Here is a 15,121-nt window from a genome sequence, read left to right as displayed (position 1 = left end):
TATTACTTCACACTTTAATAAGCTGAATTACAACTATCAAAGTCATAAAATTTAGTATGATACTAATATCTTTGTTAGCATCTATTTAGAATCAGTGGTCAATAGAATAAGTCTTTTCTTTCGAGGTAACTTACATAAACACATGAATAATGTTAAGTAATGGAGATGATCTCCTACATGCAAGCTATTTGCTCATGATCTTCCTAACTATATATACTTACAGGCGCTTATGTATAATTAGTAACAGGTAAACAGACTTTCCTCTAAATTCCAATTTCTACTTAAATGTCTACTTTATTATAAGCTCAATAGCACTTACTAGGAAGTGTTTGGGTACAATATAATTGTGCTACAGATCTACTAGTACTATATATTTTCTATTTTCTCTCTTGTCTGAGTGCCATATATATCAGCTCACGGATACATAGAGACAAATAATGCTGTGATGGAATGGGTAACTCTGGAAAATGTATTACAAGATAGAGGTATTCAATATGCTAAGCATCAAATTCTAGATAAAAGCGCAAGCAAGCTAAAAAAAGAGATCAATCTTTTTTGCAAGAACATTAATTCTATAGATGATTTAATAGATATGAATCATTCACAATACAATAAAAATAAGCTAAGCAAGAGAGATAGAATTAAGAATTTTGAAGGTAATATATCCCCACATATATTTTCCTCAACACTAGGATCAATTGAAGGAGTTGTTGATATTAACAGTCAGCGAAAGTTACACACTTCAATACTGGATTGTATTGAAAAAGGGTATGTATCAGACAACATACAAATAGTGAATATAATTGATAACTCTCATCCTGTAAGATTGGCCACTAAAGCTAGTTCAAATTGTTATAGTTTAATATGGAAAGGGCGTAGTTTACCAGATTCTCATGATGTTCCAATGGTCCTAGGCGAGTATACTGGCAATGTGGTATATGTTGGTGAGGACGATATAAGTGATGAATCATACTCATTTCAGCTTACTTTCAAAGATACAGCATTTAAATATCCCAACTCTGTAGTTACTGGAAGCATACCATTACTTAATGAAAGGATAATATCTGAACTCAATTTAACTTATAAAAATAACAAATATCAGCCTGAAACTTGTGAAAATTCAAATATATTAAATGCTAGCGGCGATGTTTTATGCTATTCAAAACCATACTCAAAGGTTGAAGAGATAAAGAGGACAAATGGGTTAGTTAAAAAGTTAGGTGCGCGACTACTTCTTCCTCATGATAATGAATATATAATTACAGCTGATAATAAATGTAATGAAATGGCATTTCTTAATCATTATGAATGTATAATAAGTAATAATTGCAATCTCAGAATTAATACACAGTGGCACTCTGTATATATTGATGGTTGGCCTCACATCTTATTGACAACTATTCCAGGGATTGGTATAAAGAATGGAGATGAGCTTTCTGCTGACTTTGGCAGTTGTTGGTTTTCTAAAATTAAAAGAATATGTAAAAGAAACATTATAGAAGAGTTTATACTTTATCGGAACAAATATTTTAATTATTCTCAAAGTATAGAGAGGGGATGTATGAATAAATATCAGCATAAAAAAGATACAAATTTAGACTTTATAGAAAAGACAGCACTTAAGGATATAAGTGACAGTAGCAATAAGAAGTGTCCTACACTAGATACTAAAACTATAATAGAAAAGTATGATACTTATTGTAAACCAGAACTTCCCTATGAATTTTGCAAGGAAAGTGGAAAAGATATTTGTGAAATATGTCAGCATATTGTTCTCCCAAAAACATCCAAATATAATTTAAAAAAATTCGTTCCAAAGAGCATATCATATCAATGCTTTCCAGATATTCCTGATAATATTCAGTCATATGTGGTATGTAGTGGCTGTAATAGAGCTTATCATTGGCAATGTATTCAACGTCCAGAATTAACAAAATTATCAATGATGTTTAACCGATGGTATTGCTTTCAATGTATACAGCTTGCATTAGATATTCTACCTTTATTAATTAAATGCATCCCTGGAATAGACTTAAATATAATTAAAATTATAAATGACTTCTTTAGTGGAAATATATTCTACTCTGGAGTTGTAGATGTTAACAATAGACTAATTTTGCGCTCTAGTGAACAAGTTTTAAGAGAAAATCCAGGAACAATTAGTTTTAGACCATCTGAAAATTATATTGTAAATCAACGTTTTATAGAAGAAGATACTGGTCTTAAAAGTCTATCTTACCTAAAACCATGTTATATATGCTATTCAACAATTCAATTTTCTCGTATATGTAGTACTGGCATTGCACTACTGTGTAGGATATACAGGATGCACTTAGCACCAGATTACGATGAACTATTTAATACACTTCAATTCAATCAAGTAACAGATTCAAAAAGTAAAAGGAACTTGGCTTCAATATCATTTATTAATGGGAGCTCTGTATTCCAACCTCATTGTGAATTTTCTAATAATAGTAAAAAAAGTTTACTAAATACAAATACTGGGGACCAGTTTAGAGTAAAGTGTATAACAGAACGAAGCCGCAAGGTTATAAACTCTTTGAGGTTATCCTTATATCAGTCAGAAAATCACCGTTCTGAACTATTACTAAAATTAGAATCTTTAAGGAGTATACAAGACAAATACTTTTACACAATAACAGCAGGTAATGGACTAATTCCAGTAATATGTATAAAGCTTGGTGAGACGGTAATCAATAAGATATTTAATGGAGTGCTCTACGAAGGAGTAGTCACAAGATATTATCCTAAGGAACGATTATTTCATATAGAATACTCTGATGGTGATGCTGAAGATATGGAATATTCTGACTTTTTGTACACTTTTTATAATGATATTAAGTCTGGTAGAATTCCATTTGAGAAAATTTTAGTCCCCACTGAAGTGAACAAAAATAGTAACTTTCAAGTGACTGAGTATAATTTTGATGAAATTAATATAGGTGGAACTTTAAGGAATAATTCAGAATTTTTTGGAGATCGACTAAAAATTGATAGAGGCATATCAAAATACAATAAGTCTAGCCAAAATACGGAATCTCACATATTGAATGTGTCTGTTGATAATACCAGTGATAAACACACTATTTCAAAGTGCTCAATATTAGATATTATAGATTTCTTCCATAAAGTTTTTACCAAGATCTGCAAACTTCAATTTTTAATGAAAGGAGCAGTTAGACTTTTCGAAAAACCATGTTATAGATACATAAATGAGCCTATATGGTGTTGCATGGAGGGAAAATACAATGTCAAGAATATTACTGCGACTTATTCAATTGAAATAATCACTTCTGAAATTGAAAGAGTTAACTTAAACTTGTCTTTGCGCTCTAAAATATCTTTTGGGTCTATTATATTGAAGCGTGATATTCCTCTAAAGTTGGCCTTCGAAGATCTTGGAAATCCTTATAACTGTACTATAGACTTGAATAATGGATATACTTGTGTATCTTCTCGAACAAGAAGCAATAAAATAAATAATTTGGGGAATATTATGGAATGTACATCTGAAAGTGCACTTAAATGGATAAATGAGCGTATAGAAGAAATTTGTGATGCTGATGAACTAATTGGGGCAAACACTGAAATAAATAAGTATGAAAGTACTCATGAAACAAGTCGAAATTGCAAAGGAGACCTTAAATCAAGTACAGTAGGTACTTCTGATCTAATGACAAGTATTAATAATCTTATATCAGAAGAATGGATTAAACGTTGTAATGAACTGGCACAGATACTTGAACCTTATCCACCTGGTATAAAGTGGTTATCAAAAAAATGTGCATGGAAAATCACATATAAAAGTGAGGATGGAGAAAGAAGAAATTCAAAGCTGCAAGTTTACCCTAGTTCAGACACTAATACTGTGGAAGGATTGTATATTAAAGCATGTAATATTTTATTAGTGCAATCTATGCCGTTTGATTCTTTTAATTATATTAATTTAGAAGAGGGAAGTAAAGAAAACACATATACTGCTATTGAGCATACCCATAAGGACTTTATGAGTAGTACTAAAGATCTGAAACATTCTCAAACAATTTTTAGATCTTACAATTTTAGTGAAAATAAGAGGTTACTAGAACTAATAAGGGAAGAAGTGGATTCGATCAATCCAATGCCGAAATTTATCATTTGGGATGAAGAAAAATTGGCATTTAAAATTAAGTTTTCTGGGCATAGTGAACAACTTTTATTCCTAAGTGACTTTGATTTCCAAGTTGACAAATGCATAAACTTTGCAGTTAAACATTTGAAGTATATAAGTGCAATTAAGAGTAGTAAAGATGAAATTGGTGGGAATGAAGATTTACGCCCTATAAATACAGTTTCTGATATAGAAATAGAACACTACAAGAAGGGAATTAGTTACTATTCAAGTTTTTTAGACAAATCAGGTGTATTATCAAAAGATATTGACAATGTATGTGATAAACTTATAGAGGATACAGATAAATGCAACGACCTCGCTAAAAACTCATATAATTTGTTAGAAAAGAAAACAAAACTTAGAAGAACTAATTTAAAGGAAAACATACCCAATACACAGATAAACGGTGAAGTGGTAAGTCTGAAGTGTGATAAATCTGAATATAATGACATGAAACCTATAGTTAGGGCATCACCAACTCCATTGGATCCAGAGAGTCGTGCAAGAATTATTGAATATAGTAAGGAAGCTGATCTGTTGAGACCATTCCCACATGGTATTACTTGGTGTTATAGATCTGCAAGATTTAAGGTTCGTTATCGTAGAAGCACAGATGGAGGTTGGACTGCCACATCATTTCCTCCGTCAAAGTTTGATTCTGTGAAGACTGCACTAAACTTTGCAATGCGCAAATTAGCAATGCACATTGATGATTATAAAAACAGTATTACTATTCCAAAATTACCTGACCACCTAGTTTAGATTTCCTTTTCAGCTGAGATATAAAATAAGTTAGTTTAATGTAATTGCCAACATTCCTTAGATTGGGATATTTTAACCTAAATAATAATGTGGTCATTTTCCTAGAATATCTCATCAACTTTTTTTAAAATTTGAAATATAATTATTATTTTTGACTAATGAAAATATTAATTAACAATTTAGCAAAATAATTCCTTTTTTATAATCAAGTTTGGGATATTTTTATTTTAATTGAGGTTTACTTATGAAAATATTGGTAAAAAGGTATCATTTACCAGTAAAAATATCTAAGCTATTGAGTATCACTAAAACAGTGAAAGTATTGATCAATTCCCCCCCCAGTATCTAAAAGTCGTTGAGCTGCATTTGAGTCCCAAACACTTGAATAGTCACTCCATGGATACCAATTTGCTTCACAGAAGCTCATATCAGGATATAACTGATTATCATCAAGCAGAGAGCTTATTACTTGTGTTAATTGCGGTGTGATATTATTGACTGATGGAGCTGGAGACTGATATTCCACTTTAGAAGTAAAGTCATGACCACTATTGGAGTCGCAGGTTGAGGACTCAATAACACTAAGAGTTTTTCCTTGTTCTTCTATAATAGCTGTCAAAGGTGGAGTAACTGGATATACTCCAATGCTATTAACTAGTAACTCAGTTGCCGACATTTCTTGAAGCAATAAACAGGAACGATTCTTCTGATTTGGTGAGAGATTTGTGGAACATATATCTAAAGAGTCGTTAGATTTGTTAATTTTATCTTTTTCACAACTCTTATCAGGTTCATCTGTTTCTAATTTAGCCGTTAAAAACTGTGAATTTTGCTTTATTGAAAAGATATCATTTCTCTCTCCAGAATTGTTTGTGAAGCTGAGCTGTAATTCTCTCAGCTCATTTTGTAACAAATTTGGTTGTATTGGACTAGAGTAAATATAGTCACTTAAATATTCTTGGTTAATACTAGCACTGTTCCAATGATCTTCACTATATATATTCTTTCTTTTTTTGTTTACACGTTTTGACCTTGTAATTAAAGTAGACGTATTCTTTCTATTCTCTTGTTTCAAATTACTTGAACTTTGAAGGTAGTGAGGCACTACACTTATAAGAGGAGCATTAAAGATGTCTTCTATTTTGGTTTTGCCTTGGCTGATTAATCTTTGTAACTGATGATAGCGATTTTTAACTGCATGCGTCGTCCTACCAGGCAAATGTCTGGCGATATCTGCCCAACGGTTCCCCCACAAGTTCTGCTGATACAATATAAAGTGATCTTCTGATAGTGACCAATCACCCCTTCTAATTCGTGGATCAACATGTGATATCCAACGTTCACGGCATTGCTTTGCCAGTCTACTCACGTTCAATGTTGAATTAAGTAGCCTAGCTATTTCAGACCAACTCGATGATCCTAGTCGTTGCACCAATTGATACAATAACTCATCTTCTTCTGGACTCCATGGCTCTTGGGGCATTTAGCCAATATTCATTGACTTAAACCATCCAATTTTCAAAGGAAAAAGAGCTTTAATTTATATTTATTAAAATTATTATATGAAATCTCTGGTGGGGTGGGACATGTTAATCTACAACACGACATCTTATATACATAGCAAAATAACGACAGTACTTCTAAAGCTATCATGAGTAATTACAAGAGTTAGTTATATGGACTATCATTGCAACACCGCCATTACTATACCTGGAGAGTTCGTGATAGTTTCGTTTTAATAACCACAATTTGGCGGCTATGTGGGGAGTATATATAGTACTTAACTACTCCATATTTGTTAAGATATTGAAAAATATTAGAATATAAAACATTAAAATAAGGTACTTCGGAAAAGGTGACTGATCATAAACACATATTAAAGCTTCAAAATAAAAATAACGAATTATATTGATATATGTACTGGGAATATATTAATAATTAGTTCAGTAAAATATCAAATTATCTACTTAAACTAATATATTCCTAATAATCACACTAAGATTTCCTGGAATTGAATGAATTTACTACCAAGGGGTTAGATTATCTCCAAGATTAAGAAATCTGATAGTTTGTGGCGCCAAAATGGCGCCATAGTTTCCGTCAGTTATTGACAGAGTGAAATGTTAGAATTAAAATCTTTAGCTTATTGACATGGTAAAGAGCAAAACTAAAGTTGCTAAAAGAAAACTTCTGTACAATGATGATGTTGAGATAAAGATATTAAAGAGCAGAATTGTAATTGAGTTACCAAAACATGCTGAGAACTGGTCAAATCCTAACAGAAGTGATGACTCTCATAATGTAAAGAACCTTAACTTAGTAAAACATGAAGTTTCTAATCTAGCTAGTAAAATTAATGAGGTGCATGGACTAGATTTATTTTCAGATTTACCTATAAGTCGTCGTACACTCGAAGGTTTGAAGCATAATTCCTTCTGCCAAATGACGAAAATTCAGAAATACGCTATTCCTCATGCTCTGGCTGGCAGAGATATACTGGGACAAGCACGGACTGGGAGTGGAAAGACACTAGCCTATATTATTCCAATATTAGAAAACCTCTATAGAAGCAGTGCTTGTTCATTAGATGGCCTCCTGGCTCTAATCATCACTCCAACAAGGGAGTTGGCTAGCCAAGTTTTTGATGTTACTAGGGAGGTAGGAAAGTTTCACTCATCTTTATCAGCAGGGTGCATAGTAGGTGGTAAGAGTGTTGATTCAGAAGCTACGAGAATTAACATGTTAAATATTTTAGTAGCAACTCCTGGAAGACTTATTCAGCACATGGAAGAGTCTCCACTATGGAATTCAAGTAATTTGAAGATGCTTGTGATTGACGAAGCAGATAAAATGTTAGATATGGGATTTTCAAGAGATATTGAGTTAATATTAGATTATTTACCTTCTTCTAGTAAAGGAAGGCAAACATTACTTTTCTCAGCAACTCTAGATAACAATTTAACGGCGGACTTCATAAAAAAAAGTTTATCCAATGAAATAAATAAATTGGAGAGGATATGTATTGATCAAATTAGCGAAATACCAGAGTCACTACAACAATTGTATATTTCAGTTCCATTGGAAGAAAAAATAGACACTTTATTTAATTTTGTCAGAACCCATTTATCTTGTAAAATACTTGTATTTGTTTCTACCTGTAAACAAGTACGCTTTTTATTTCATATTTTCTCAGCTCTAAGGGTTGGTTGTAAAGTTTTAGAGTTATATGGCCGTCAGTCATTGCAGAAAAGACTAGAGATCTGTCATCAGTTTCATAATCACAATCAAGAGGAAAATAAAATGAAGAATACAAAAAAGATCGCAAAATTAAATATGCAAAGTGGTAATTTTAAAAGGAAGCTAAATTTCATTAATAACGGAGTAGTACTTTTTTGTACTGATATTGCATCTAGAGGTTTAGATTTTCCATATGTTGATTGGGTAGTACAGTTTGACATCCCAGATTCTACGGATACATATGTACACAGAATTGGTAGAACAGCACGATACTTATCAAAGGGAAAATCACTACTATTTGTAATACCTAGTGAGAAATACTTTTTGGATCAAATGTTATCAAGGCGAATAGGACCAATAAAACAGGTAGTAACAAATCCAAGGCAAATGCGTTTTACTCTTCATGGAGCCTTGCAAAGCTTATGTGCAGCTGACTGCAAAGTAAAAGATTTAGCTGAAAAGGCATTTATATCATATATAAGGAGTTTATTTATTCTTAAACAAATTGATCAGAACAATCTCTTGAATAACTTACCACTTAAACTACTTGCATCTTCAATGGGATTAGCAAGTGCTCCTATAGTAAAAGTAAGGTCTGGAGAGAGTGTGCCGAACATAGATAGTACAAAATCTATGACTAAACTACAAAAGTTTAAAGAGAAGCTAAAGCTAAAGAGGAACTTAAAAGCTGAAAACTGCAAGAATGAATTCTCTTTAAAAACCTTGAAGAGTCCTGAAACTGCAGAAAATGATATAGACATTCTTGTTTTAAGAAATGCTAACTCAGAGAGTAATAGTGACTTAAATACCAATACAACATCAATAATAGATATAAATAAGGCACTCAAAAAGCTGAGATTTCGTTCAGATGGAACAGCTAAATTATGTGGCTTGAGTAATACTATTAAAGAAGAAGTATCACACAAATTCTTTGATGAAAGTGATGATGAGCAATTGGGTATAAATAAAGTTACTTGCCACGATTCCACTTTTATTGATGACCAATATTCCCAGGAATGTAATTTAGATAAGTATAACCAGTACCTAAAGTCAATAAAGTCTCGTCTTAGTTCAAACATGCAGGTTGATACACTGCGAGATCGGCAAAGGATCCATGAGCTACATGTAAAGCGTCGAAGGAAGTCAAGGGAAAATACAAAAGGTACTGATGGGGGTAAAATATATCATTTTGATTATGAAGAGGATTACTCTGAAAATGATATATCTATGGATGTAAAAGAACTAGCTTTAGCGGCACTGGAGAAGTTGGGAGTTAACAAAGATGCTACTAGCGCATAACTTCATAAAGCAAACTAATTAGCTCCTAATATATTCTGCACTTTTATCAAAATTTGATAGATAGTTCACTTAACTCAAATATTCAAATTTTGTGAAGAATCAGTTTGGTGAGCTCTACATATATTAAATTACACTCCTTTTGGCGTAATATTAAATTAGTGGTACTCTTTAAAATTTTCTTGAGCTACCCCTATATGCGCTTGTAAATTTGCAGAGATATATAAATGTATTATTTTTAAATTGGATTCTTCTAAGATGAAATATAGGCTAAATAGTAATCTACAACTAGGTCTTCTATCTGATGCTTCAATTGACTGCAAAGGTTTTAAAAGGTCTAGATCAATAATAGTTCATGCATTTATTCGAGAATCATATGAGGTAGTTTTATTTTTATCAGCAATATCTGTCGTTTTTTTTGTTTTAAGTGGTTATGATGGTAACAAAAATTTGATTATTGCTAATTCAGTGAGATTAGTAATTACAATAGCTTGCTATTTAGTTTGTCATCGCCTACGCCACGGCAAACTATCTCTGGTTTTGTTATGGTTTGTTTTAATAATGAATTTGTGTATTTTACCTGATTTCAACATGAATATCTTTTATTTTCGTCTAATTGACTTATTAAGCTTTTTTTCTTTATTTTGGCTAACTGGATTTCACCCATTAACACTCATAATTACATCCATTGCAAGTGCAAGTGTCATGATATGGACAAATTTTAAGTTAACACACGCAGTTGACAGAAGTTTATATAATCCGACAGTCCTGTTTTCATTATGCGGAATTTTGTCAGTATTACGTCTATTTATTGGACTCTTGATATTATCAAATATATTTGTGAATTGTACAATTATCAGGGATATAATTGTAGAACCAAAGAGGTCACTATATAATACATTTGCATTAATTGAAAATGAAAAGAAACTAATATCACTTGCAAATGAACTAGATATATCATTGAACTATCTCTCTAAATTTAAAAGAAATGAAAATACAAGAGTTCAAGAGGACTTAAATAAGCAAAAAGCATGTTCAATTCAATCTACTTCATCTTTATTTCCACCTGTATCTGCACCGTCCATTACTATGTCATTAAATTCATCCCCTGTTGTGCAATCAGTGGCTTCTTCTTCAATGGCATCATCTTTATCAATGGAATCATCACTATCTTCTTTTATAACTTCATCTGAAGTATTACCCCACAGTAATACTTTGCAAGGTTTATACAGCAGACTCGTACAACGTGAAAGGAAAGAACTCTTTAAGGGGGTTTCATCCTCGCTATTTTTTACAAAAAAGTACAAATTTATATTACAGAGACTACTAAGGATTATTTGGTACAAGTATCAACATTTTATATTGTCGATTAGATTAGCAGAATTTATTGATTCAGCATTACCTCTTTCAACAAGAACTTTAACGCAGGTCTTTTGGAACCAGGAAATTGAGGGTCTATATTTGCAATGGGTACAATTTTATGCTTATGAAACATTTAGCTCATCTATTATATATATGATACTATCAAATTTTGTTTTAACTTGCATTTCCTTATTTGAGTGGTCACTTCTACTTGCTGTAGAGAAAAAGGAGGTCATATGTTACTATTCACGTTTTTCCTGTAGTATCCACGGCAAAAAAAATATGATTATTCTATTTTTTATTTTACGAGGAGTTATTCAGCTCACTGTATCATTTACTATTATTGGTATCATATATAAATTATGTAAAAAATACTCTGTACATTCTACAAAGCTAGGTGAAAGTATCTTGAGAAGTAGTGACTATGATCACTATAGTTATGATACACGTACAAAAGACAACTCTTTGGAAAATCTAAAGTCAAGAGGTGACTTACGTTTAATTTCTTCAGCACCAGTTCATGTTTGGGTACAATTACTATCTGTTATATTGGGTTCTTGGCTTATTATCTGCAGTATTGTTGATGCGGCACTTATGGGTAATGTATTAACAAGGTTCACAGGGTTATCATCAAGTATGGTTATTGGAGGTACATATCTAAACTTGCGTATACCAGGAACTATAATAGTATACACTATTTGGGGAATATCCTCATTTATAACTACGATTGCAATTTCTGGCAACACGGAGAAATATATTGCATGTATTTTGTCAGTTATAATCCCTGCTGCTACAATTATATTTTTACATACGATCCCATTAGATAGAGTTAGGCGTATCTTGTTCTGTCGCTATACTTTGCCCTATTTGCTATATATTCAGCATATTTATTTTGTACTGAAGGAATCAGGTAAAGATATAAAACAAAAATTTCAAAACACTAGAAATATACAGCAACTTTGCAGAAAGTTTTGGAAATAGGAATAATACCGATGAATCTAGTGTACTTGTTCTTAAAACAAAACTTAACAATGTAAATAGTTTATAGTAATATAATTTAGGGATTATTAAGAAACATAATGTTTGTTAGCGGTTCTTTTACACTTTATTACCAAATATTGAAGTGATGAATGAATTCCAGTACTCTCTACTTTTTCATACTTTATACCTTACTCTTTATATATATACAACAAGTCTCTGCATATATTAATAATGAAAATGGAGTCCATAATAAGGTATCATATGTAGGTAATATGATTATATATGAGACAACTTTTGAAGTCAAATATGAATTACTATTTACTTTATTAAATAATATACATAGTGAAGTCTTAAATGGATATTCTGTGTATATTTCATGTCCTAATATTGTATCAATCAAAACTACTCATCTTCCCAGAGGATTATACATATTTTTATTCTTTAAACTTGGAAAGATAAACTCTAAAGTAGCAAATGAAATATTATCTAGTGTACTCCTTAAGTTCTATAATCTTAGACATATATTTAATTTCTCGTCAAGTAGAGAATTCCAGACATTGGCTTCCTTAGATATTTCTGGGTTTAATACAAATTTAGTAAAACAAATCAATTGGTATTCTTTAAAAGACAACCTATTCTGGTTTATCCCAAACATAAAGCCTTTCCACATAAACAATAGTTCACTACAGTATATATACTTACCCTTAATTAATGAGTGTTCAGGTATTAACTTCTACTTAAAAAGTAACATAGTGAATATACCTATTGTTGATTCAAGGTTTGCATCTGTACAATGGACAACATATATTGATCAAATAAATCAAGAATGGAAGACAAATACAACTTGGACAACTTTTGGAACTAAAATTAATACAGACTTAATTTCGGGTCATAGCCAAGGTTCTTTCTGTAATTTCAAGAAATTACGAGTAATTAGAACTCTATATGGAAAAGGGTTACACAGAAATTTGGAAACAGAAGTTGAATTAATAGACTCACCTTTAATTGAAGACAAAATTTTAGTACTAGATATCTTTCCCAAAGAATACTTTATTAATTTATATGAGATTTTGGATTCTCTAAGAAACACAAATGCTTCATGTAATTTAATATTCCCATATCACAGAGTTGACACTGAGATATCGAGTGAGAAATCTGGAGCAATAATTATAACAAGCTTTTGTAAAAAATCATTACTACCAATACATTTTAGATATCAACCACCATGTAAAGGCTGTAGCTATAAAGAAACAACTTTTTTTAACCCTACAGTGGTACTATTTAAATATAACCCCAACGATAATAAGCTACTACACTGTATAGTTCCTGAGTACAGTTATTCATTTATTCTTAATGGAATTTTTAAATTTCAAGATGAGGTTTCAGTTATAAAGTTGAATATTCCTGTAGGGAATACTATGCATTTAAATTATGTTTACTTTTCAACTACATTTATGATATTATTAACATCTGTGATATCTGTTATTTCAATAGAAAGATATAAATCGGAATTTAGTTCTTAAATACGAGAGGTTTCTATTCAGAATATACTAAATAAAAGTAGTAACACTATAGAGATTTTATTTTTTTGAGTTCCACATAAAAACCATAATGATCGCTAAGTGTAACCAGCACATTAGATCCTACACATCCAAAACACCATCCATCAACTAGGACTCTAGGTTCTTTCAGTATAATTCGTGATCTATAAGGTTTATATAATGAGAATAGCTTCGCAAAATGTATAGGGGGTAAAAAGATGTGATCACATCTTTGCCCATGACAACTGCTGTGGGGTCCAATCGTATTCAATGGATTATTTGGATCCCATGTGAAGTCACTTGGCTCAGTAGCCTCTAAATTGTGCTTATTACTGTTTAAAATGTATGGTTGTACAGAATATGAGTCAGGTGAATTTACAAATGAATCATCACCATCTACTCCTACATTGGGTGTTGCAGAGACAACTTCAATATTAGATGAATTCGGTGAACAAGATGTTGTAAAGCCTCTCTTTGCAGCCTCAACAGCAGCCCTTGCAACTGCAAATGATGATACAAGTTTGTTTACAACTGCTACATCATTTGTTTCCTCCTGTAATATTGAAGGACTAGAGGCATCTTGTGTTACTACTGGTGTTAAATCAATATCTAATTTTATATAATTCCCATAATCACTATTTGAGTGTTTTATATTATTTTTAGAGTTCCCAATTCCTTCATTAGTATTAGTATTAGCATTATTGTCTTTTTCTATGTCATCATATAAGTCATTATTTAACAAAGTACTAGAGTCTCTGATAGTGCTATTATCTGAATTAAATGACACGACATAATGTGGATGACTCTTTGTAGGGAAGTGACTTTCTTTATCTATTACATTAAAACAGTCTCTCCAACCTCTATCAGTGAAACACTGATAATTACTACCACAACAAGTAGGTGCAGCATTAAGATCTCCAATTATCATAGGTATTTCACCTCTTCGAATAGCACGATCACATGCATCTAGTAGTTGTTCAATTTCTTTGTTTCTTAAATGTTCAATAATTTCTGATTCAGGATTAACAGCACCACTAGCCATATGAATATTAAAAAGTGTCAAAGGTGAGTTTTTCATACCTGGTAAATCAATTGAAACTTCCAACATTCCTTTATTCACAAGCCACTTTTCAATAAGTGTCACATCATTGAAGCAGGTAAACTTTGCATGTAAAATTGGATATTTACTTAGTACCAAAAGGCCATTGTGTAGTGCCAATTTATTTTGAATAATAGATAGTGGTCGCCACCTAAGTATTCCTCTAGACTTATTTCTATTATGCTTGGTTTCACGGGCATAAAATGGGTACATAGGTAAAAGTGACTCAATTAAATAATCTGAGTGTTTAGAATCAAAAACTTCTTGTAAAGCAACTATATCAGCATTAATATTCCTAATCGCTGATGGTATCTGTAACAATCTATGGGCTGTATAAGGAGGGTTCTGATATAATTTAATACCACATAAACGGTATTCAAGTAGGCCTGCATTAAATGTTAAAAAACTCAAACTTTCTGGAAGTTCATCAGGCTCCATCCACATCACTAACTTAATCTTCAAGTGAAATATATATAGCTAGTAAAGGCTAGTTATACATTATTTTAAATGATCTAAGGGGGTAGAGTAACCAAGAGATATAATTTTTAAGCTTATACGGGACAAAATTTACTTAATGTGCAAAGAGGAAGCCGGAAGGCCGGAAAAGCAAGCCGCAACAAGAATTATACGTAATTTTTTTTTTCTTTGACCTGATCATTACACTACTTT

At 31.7% G+C, this 15,121-nt stretch overlaps 6 protein-coding genes across 6 annotated transcripts, besides 3 other annotated features; 4 read left to right on the top strand and 2 right to left on the bottom strand.

The window, feature by feature from the left end:
- Positions 1 to 445: 445 nt before the first annotated feature.
- Positions 446 to 4,936, top strand: CMU_007630 (uncharacterized protein; the record flags this gene model as incomplete). Its single annotated transcript, XM_002140586.1, has 1 exon — positions 446 to 4,936. The coding sequence occupies one exon, from the start codon at positions 446 to 448 to the stop codon at positions 4,934 to 4,936; it is 4,491 nt and encodes a 1,496-aa protein (XP_002140622.1).
- Positions 2,033 to 2,056: a sequence feature (AT_rich).
- Positions 4,937 to 5,055: 119 nt separating the features above from the next.
- Positions 5,056 to 5,111: a sequence feature (AT_rich).
- Positions 5,112 to 5,228: 117 nt separating this feature from the next.
- On the bottom strand, positions 5,229 to 6,419 carry CMU_007620 (myb-like DNA-binding domain-containing protein; the record flags this gene model as incomplete). Its single annotated transcript, XM_002140585.1, has 1 exon — positions 5,229 to 6,419. One exon carries the CDS (start codon positions 6,417 to 6,419, stop codon positions 5,229 to 5,231), a length of 1,191 nt encoding a protein of 396 aa, XP_002140621.1.
- A 51-nt stretch (positions 6,420 to 6,470) lies between these two features.
- Positions 6,471 to 6,500: a sequence feature (AT_rich).
- Positions 6,501 to 7,087: 587 nt separating this feature from the next.
- CMU_007610 (DEAD/DEAH box helicase family protein) lies at positions 7,088 to 9,472 on the top strand (the record flags this gene model as incomplete). Its single annotated transcript, XM_002140584.1, has 1 exon — positions 7,088 to 9,472. One exon carries the CDS (start codon positions 7,088 to 7,090, stop codon positions 9,470 to 9,472), a length of 2,385 nt encoding a protein of 794 aa, XP_002140620.1.
- A 255-nt stretch (positions 9,473 to 9,727) lies between these two features.
- Positions 9,728 to 11,812, top strand: CMU_007600 (uncharacterized protein; the record flags this gene model as incomplete). The annotated part of the gene is made up of 1 exon (XM_002140583.1): positions 9,728 to 11,812. One exon carries the CDS (start codon positions 9,728 to 9,730, stop codon positions 11,810 to 11,812), a length of 2,085 nt encoding a protein of 694 aa, XP_002140619.1.
- A 149-nt stretch (positions 11,813 to 11,961) lies between these two features.
- On the top strand, positions 11,962 to 13,335 carry CMU_007590 (uncharacterized protein; the record flags this gene model as incomplete). The annotated part of the gene is made up of 1 exon (XM_002140582.1): positions 11,962 to 13,335. The coding sequence occupies one exon, from the start codon at positions 11,962 to 11,964 to the stop codon at positions 13,333 to 13,335; it is 1,374 nt and encodes a 457-aa protein (XP_002140618.1).
- Positions 13,336 to 13,381: 46 nt separating this feature from the next.
- On the bottom strand, positions 13,382 to 14,896 carry CMU_007580 (endonuclease/exonuclease/phosphatase family protein; the record flags this gene model as incomplete). The annotated part of the gene is made up of 1 exon (XM_002140581.1): positions 13,382 to 14,896. One exon carries the CDS (start codon positions 14,894 to 14,896, stop codon positions 13,382 to 13,384), a length of 1,515 nt encoding a protein of 504 aa, XP_002140617.1.
- Positions 14,897 to 15,121: the final 225 nt, after the last annotated feature.

The sequence above is a fragment of the Cryptosporidium muris genome, genomic scaffold (assembly GCF_000006515.1).
Source record: "Cryptosporidium muris RN66 scf_1106632373431 genomic scaffold, whole genome shotgun sequence".
NCBI lineage: Eukaryota > Apicomplexa > Conoidasida > Eucoccidiorida > Cryptosporidiidae > Cryptosporidium > Cryptosporidium muris.
This window is presented reverse-complemented; position numbering and strand designations above follow the sequence as displayed.